Source organism: Hyla sarda, chromosome 5 (genome assembly GCF_029499605.1).
Source record: "Hyla sarda isolate aHylSar1 chromosome 5, aHylSar1.hap1, whole genome shotgun sequence".
NCBI lineage: Eukaryota > Metazoa > Chordata > Amphibia > Anura > Hylidae > Hyla > Hyla sarda.
In genome coordinates this window covers 372402655-372410013 of record NC_079193.1, presented here as the reverse complement: position 1 = coordinate 372410013, position 7359 = coordinate 372402655, and the positions used below count along the sequence as shown (strand labels likewise).

At 40.8% G+C, this 7359-nt stretch overlaps 1 protein-coding gene across 1 annotated transcript; it reads right to left on the bottom strand.

Annotated features, from left to right (window-relative positions):
• Positions 1–1090: 1090 nt before the first annotated feature.
• Positions 1091–6896, bottom strand: LOC130272784 (uncharacterized). The gene is made up of 2 exons (XM_056518651.1): positions 6819–6896; positions 1091–2327 (listed from the first exon to the last, which is right to left on the bottom strand). Exons 1-2 carry the CDS (start codon positions 6873–6875, stop codon positions 1584–1586), a joined length of 801 nt encoding a protein of 266 aa, XP_056374626.1. The 5' UTR covers positions 6876–6896; the 3' UTR covers positions 1091–1583.
• Positions 6897–7359: the final 463 nt, after the last annotated feature.

Here is a 7359-nt window from a genome sequence, read left to right as displayed (position 1 = left end):
TACAGAGTCCTGCTTGTCCTCAGTGTACAGAGCCCCGCTTTTCCTCAGTGTACAGAGCCCTGCTTGTCCTCAGTGTACAGAGCCCCGCTTGTCCTCAGTGTACAGAGCCCTGCTTGTCTTCAGTGTGCAGATCCCTGCTTGTCCTAAGTATACACAGCCCTGCTTATCCTCAGTGTACAGAGCCCCGCTTGTCCTCAGTGTACAGAGCCCCGCTTGTCCTCAGCGTACAGAGTCCTGCTTGTCCTCAGTGTACAGAGCCCCGCTTTTCCTCAGTGTACAGAGCCCTGCTTGTCCTCAGTGTACAGAGCCCTAGCTGCAGGGACAAAAATAAACACATTTTTTAACCAATGTATATTACAAATATATATAATGTTATTATCTACATTATATAAAATGTTTTTGCTAATGACAGGTACACTTGAATGTTTGCTCCATATTGGTGAATAGTTTATCTATGCGGTAGATGTCATGTGTCAATGTTAACCACTTTGAGGGATCCTCCATCTTGGTGGAGTTCTCATCTATAGGTGGTGGCAAAAATAGTGGTGAAAAGCCACTGGCATGCCCACAGAAATAATGGCCGCCAAACCAAATTAGCGGCACACAAGTTTGCTCAATGTTTTCCAAACAGTGTGTCTCCAGTTGTTACAAAACTACAAGTCCCAGCATGTCTGGACAGCCAAAGGCTGTCCGGGCATGCTGGGAATTGTAGTTTTGCAACAGCTGGAGGCACCCTGGTTGGGAAACACTGGTCTAATTGCAAGGGACTTTCTTTTTTTTACCATTTTTATATACACAGGGTTTTTATTCCCTTTTTCCAAGTTGTGTTATTACAGATTTAGTTGATGTTCACACAGTGTAAAACAAGGCATATTTTTTTTTTTTTTACAAAAATTACAGCTGTAAAGTTGAGGAAAAGAAATAGAAAAGTCTGTATTATTGCAGAATAATTTGCTGTATTAAAACCGGGCATTAAAATAATGAGCTTGATAATTTGTTTGCAGCCATAAGTAACAAAATCCGGAGGCGATTTCTGCAAAAAGTTTATTTTCTTTTTTTAATGGTCGTCATGTTTTTTTTTTTTTTTTGCGCATGTACACATTGGCACCACTCAAAATAAAGGTGGACAAAAATGATTCACCTACATCATCCGTGATAAAGCCCCCCCTCTCCCTTTCCTTGTGCTATTCTCTGTGTATACAGGTTTAGGTTCCGTTTTCTTTTTATATTCACTGTACTTTGTATCTTCGGGGTGAACTACAATCATGTATTAGATAGAAACATAGAAAGTGAGACTAGTTAAGAATCATTCAGATCATCTAGTCTGCCCAATATTCTAAATACTATCAATAGTCCCTGGCACTATCTTTTATGAAGGATAAGAAGAAGTAGATGTTCAGCCAGGTTTTCTCTTGCAATAAAATCTGGTGTCTTTATTGAATCACAGCAGGAATACTGAAGACTTAGACAAAGTGACGCGTTTCAGCCTCCTTTGAGGCCTTACTCATACTAACTCCTAATGGCAAATAAATCCTTTTTATAGGGGAGGGTGTCTATCGACATTGGTTTAATATCACACCGATTTAATATCCATTGGTTTTAATATCACACCTAGATCCCAGATTTATATTTTGACACCTCGAAGACCTAAACCGCCCTTCGGCAAAAACATTTCGACTCTCGTTATTCTGTGGTGAGGTGATCTTAGGCACGGAATCGACAAAACATCTAGTGTCAGATTTTATCAGGGACAAGCTCGAGTCTTCCAATCTGAAATCTCGAGGGAGTGAATTTATTCTGCCAGACACATCTTTATCCAAAACATTGTCTTTGGCCAAAGTAACATCTTCTGGAAGTCTTGGAAGCTTGTTTTCCCTCATCTTCTTTAGTGGCTCCCTCTTGGTGGGACATTGGTATGGGATGTTGTGGTGTGAGGGCTCCTGTTCCTTCAAGTAAACAATGTTGGTCATTGTGTTGATCTTTTTTATTTGGGCCTCCTTCACCTTGGCTGGGAGTTCCAATGGAGCCAATTTAACCGGACGCCTTGGTTGGAAAATGTCCGTTGTTTTGGAATCAGTCGATGAAAGTTTCAAAGAGTAGAGACTGTTGGACAAACACACGATGGGGGTCGCCTCTCTTTTGGTCGGAGCAGTTTCTGCAATTGAGATCACCGTTTTTTTCTTCGGCAATTTTTTGTCTATTTTTAAATTAGGTTTTAGCAGGTTGATTTTTGTGTTTTTGGCCAAGGAGGGGTCACACTTGTCAACGACTGCAGTTTTTTCATTATTTTCATTGCAAGACTTCAGACATTCCTCTTTTGGCAAAGGCTTAAAGAAAAAAAAATTATTGTATAAAAAGAAAAGACTACATAACCATAACATGATAAGATTTCTATTTATCTACTGTATGTTTCTGTCTGTCTGTCTGTCTGTCTTTCTTTCTATCTATTTCTCTCATATCTATCTATCTATCTATCTATCTATCTATATCTATCTATCTATCTATCTATCTATCTTTCTTTCTATCTATTTCTCTCATATCTATCTATCTACTGTGGGGAGAACAAGTATTTGATACACTGCCGATTTTGCAGGTTTTCCTACTTACAAAGCATGTAGAGGTCTGTTATGTTTATCATATTTTCTCTTCAACTGTGAGAGACGGGTGTTAACGGCTGAATGACGTGGATCCTCTGGACCCATGTGGACAATGACTGAATATCAGGGAGCAGAGTCTAAGGTGCCGTTGGTTTTCACCAGAGCCTGCCACAAAGCGGGATTGTCTTGCTGCGGCAGGCAGCACCCAGGTTGCTACCCCTGACACGATTCGTCCACATTGACTGCATAGGTGAAACTTGGCACTGAAGTACACAATAATAGTCAGTCATAGCAGAAGGTCAAGGGCAGGCAGCAAAGAAGCGTAGTCAGGTCACAGGTACGAGGTCAGGAGGCAGGCGGCAAAGGTGCGAGGTCAGGTCACTAGCAGGAGATCTGGAACACTAATAGGTAACACACAGAGGAATGCTTTCACTAGGCACAAGGCACAGGAAACAGTGGGAGGTGCCGGAACTAAAGAGGATTGGTTTTGACAAACACCAATTATTGGTGCACTGGCCCTTTAAATTTTGAAGAACCGGCGCGTACGCCCTAGGAGGCGGGGACGCACGTGCCGGTAGAGACCAGCTTGAGGAAGACAGAGTGGGGCTCGCAAGAGAGCATGCCCCGCAATGCGTTTTGTGTGCCTCCAGCCGTGTTTTGTGTGCCTCCAGCTGTTTTCCTGACACCTACTGTATTGTAGTTTACTGTTTTGACTTTTACTGTCCCAGAATTTATTATAGGTAGGGACTGTTTTTGTGATTGTGTACCCATTATTTAGGATGGTACGCAAGTAGGCAGGGACAGAGGGTGTGGGCAAGTTTAGGGCTGCACTCTATCCCTGCCCTACATGACAGATACATCAGAAAAGCATAACATAATATTTGGTCCAGAAACCTTTGCTTGTAATTGCAATTGGTGGGACATTGGTATGGGATGAGAAGAAAAGTGGTATGAGTTGAAACGTTTCGTGTAGTTCTTGACCAGGTTTGCACACACTGCAGCAGGAATTTTGGCCCACATCTCCATACAGACCTTCTCCAGATCCTTCATTTTTCGGGGCTGTCTCTGAGAAATACGGACTTTCAGCTCCTTCCAAAGATTTTCTATTGAGTACAGGTCTGGAGACTGGCTAGGCCACTCCAGGACCTTGAGATGCTTCTTACGAAGCCTCTCCTTAGTTGCCCTGGCTGTGTGTTTTGGGCTGTTGTCATGCTGGAAGATCCAGCCATGACCCATCTTCAATATTCTTCCTGGGGGAAGGAGGTTGTTTGCCAAGATCTTGTGAAACGTGGCCCCATCCAACCTCCCCTCAATAAGGTCCTTTGCAGAACAGCAGCCCCAAAGAATGAGGTTTCCACCTCCACGCTTCACGGTTGGGATAGTGTTCTTAAGGTTGCACTCATCCTTCTTCCTCCAAACACAGCGAGTGGCGTTTAGACCAAAAAGCTCTATTTTTGTCTCATCAGACCACATGACCTGCTCCCATTCCTCCTATGGATCATCCAGATGGTCATTGGCAAACTTCTGACGGGACTAGACATGTGCTGTCTTGAGCAGGGGGACCTTGCGAGCGCTGCAGGATTTTAATCCATGACAGCATAGTGTGTTACTAATGGTTTTCCTGGAGACTGTGGTCCTAGCTTTCTTCAGGTCATTGACCAGGTCCTGCCGTGTAGTTCTGGGCTGATCCCTCACCTTCCTGATGATCATTGAGGCCCCACGAGGAGAGATCTTGCATAAAGCCCCAGACAGAGGGAGATTGACCGTCATCTTAAACTTCTTCCATTTTCTAATAATCGCACCAACAGTTGTTTCCTTCTCACCAAGCTGCTTGCCTATTGTCCTGTAGCCCATCCCGGCCTTGTGCAGGTCCACAATGTTATCCCTGATGTCCTTATACAGCTCTCTGGTCTGGGCCATTGTGGAGAGGTAGGAGTCTAATTGAGTGTGTGGACAGGTGTCCTTTATACAGGTAACGAGGTCACACAGGTGCAGGTAATACAGGTAACGAGTGGAGAACAGGACGGCTTCTTAAAGAAAAAATAACAGGTCTGTGAGAAATTCTTACTGGTTGGTAGGTGATCAAATACTCACGTCATGCAATAGAATGAAATGAAAATATTCATGTGATTTTCTGGATTTTTATTTAAGATTTCATCTCAACGTCACAGTGAAGAGTACACACAATAAAAATTACAGACTACACGCTTTGTAAATAGGAAAACCTGCAAAATCAACTTCTATCTATCTATTTATCTATCTATCTCATATGTATCTATTTATCTATCTCATATCTATCTATCAATCTCATATATATCTATCTGTCTCATATCTATCTATATATCTATCTATCTATCTCATATCTATCTATCTATCTATCTATCAATCTCATATATATCTATCTGTCTCATATCTATCTATATATCTATCTATCTATCTCATATCTATCTATCTATCTATCAATCTCATATCTATCTATCTGTCTCATATCTATCTATCTCATATCTATCTATCTATCTATCTCATATCTATCTATCTATCTATCTCATATCTATCTATCGATCGCATATCTATCTATCTATCTATCTATCTCTCATATCTATCTATCTCTCATATCTATCTATCTCATATCTATCTATCTCATATCTATCTATCTCATATCTATCTATCTATCTCCTATCTATCTATTTATCTATCTAATATCTATCTATCAATGTCATATCTATATATCTCATATCTATATATCTATCTATTTCTCTATCTATTTATCTATCCCATATCTATCTATCTCATATCTATCTATCTATCTATCTAATATCTATCTATTTCATATCTATCTATCTCATATCTATCCATTTGAACACAAACAGATTGGGGATACAACAGCAATACACGGGAGCGATACATAGAAGGTACATTACAGATACACTGGGGATATATATACAGGATATATATATATATATATATATATATATATATATATATATATATCTATATAGATTAGTTAGGAGTAGCCGTATTAGTCCAGTGATGCAAAAAGCAAAATCATCTGTAGTTGCAGTATCTTGTAATAACTTTTTTTTATTGGACTAACAAGATTATGTAGAGAAGCTTTCGGGATTCCTCCCTTTATCAAGTCATAAGCATTTCTGAGCTCACAAGGGGAAAACACAGGTTCTATCTCACAAAATATGCAGGGGTTAAAACAACATTAGTGGAGAATGGACATTAAGTTGGCCCATAAATTGCACCCCAGTTGGACACCACTTCACTCAAACAGGTCACTCCCTACAGGACCTCAAAATCAAGATCCTGAAAGGAAACTTCAAGAACACCCAGGAAAGAAAGACATTTGAAGCCAAAATGATAGTTTTTTATGACTCCAAGAACAGAGGACTTAATGTGGATTTAAGCTTCTTATCCCATTATCAAAATTTCCTATAACTTTTGCTAAACTCTCTACCCTCTCCCTGCTCTAACACCATTACACCCCTGCTCCCCCTCCCCTGTCTAGTCTTATCTTCAGTCTATGGCTCGGTAGTAAAATTGTCTGCCCAGCGTAACCACCATTCTCACCTCTGCTCTCCAGCCCCCCCCCCTCCTCCTCATCTGTATCTATCGTCCTATAGCTATACAATTTATGGCCCAACTTAATGTCCATTCTCCACATATGTGGTTTTAACCCCTGCATATTTTGTGAGATAGAACGTGTGTTTTCCCCTTGTGAGCTCAGAAATGCTTATGACTTGATAAAGGGAGGAATCCCGAAAGCTTCTCTACATAATCTTGTTAGTCCAATAAAAAAGGTTATTACAAGATACTGCAACTACCCATGATTTAGCTTTATATATATATATATACTTAACAGATACACTGGGGATACACTTTAGAAAAGGACCAGAGATACATAGAAGATACATAATAGATACATTGGGGATAAATCAGGAATACACCAGCGATACATACAACATGTAATACAGATACGTTGGAGATATATTGCAGATACATTTTGGATATTCTAGAGATTCCCCGGGGTATATAAAAAAGGGATATACCAAAAGTAGAGCAGGATAGTCCACCAATGATATATCAGGGATTCAACAGAGATACAATAGAACAGTTTTTCCCATGCTGGAAGTTGTACTTTTGCAACAGCTGGAGGCACAATGGTTGGGAAACACTTCACTAGAGGGACACTTTGTATACACAGAGAATACTCACAGGGTAAATCACCATCTCTTGTGTTGTCCTCCTGGATTTCCGATTCTTTCTATCCATTGTTATCCGTGTTCCGGGCTCATCCTGTTGCTCCTTGTTCGTCTCTTCTCTCGTTGTGCAGCCGGTGACCAGGGAAGATTCAGATTTGGCCGCCGAGGATTAGGGTCAGGAGAATTTATGGGATCGACTTAGTGAAAGTGAAGATGATACAATCCTGAAGATGTGACCATCACCTTGTGTCTCAGTAATCTTCTTTTCTCTGTATTCAAGCCAGTTTAAAGGGGTACTCCGGTGAAAAACAAACGTCTTCAAATCAACTGGCGGCAGAAAGTTATAAAAATTTGTAAATTTCTTCTATTAAAAACCCTTCCAGTACTTATCAACTGCTGTATGCTTCACAGGAAGTTGTGTAGCTCTTTCCAGTCTGACCACAGTGCTCTCTGCTGACACCTCTGTCCAGCTCAGGGACTGTCCAGAGAAGGAGAGGTTTTCTATGGGGATTTACTCCTACTCTGGACAGTTCCTGACATGGACAGAGGTTTCA

Bases quoted from the DNA above. Each gene is read 5' to 3' on its own strand.
- LOC130272784 (XM_056518651.1), bottom strand. From the start codon at position 6,875: ATGGATAGAAAGAATCGGAAATCCAGGAGGACAACACAAGAGATGGTG. The intron at 2,328-6,818 runs GTGAGTATTCTC...TTTTTCTTTAAG, and splicing joins AAGAGATGGTGATTTACCCT to CCTTTGCCAAAAGAGGAATG.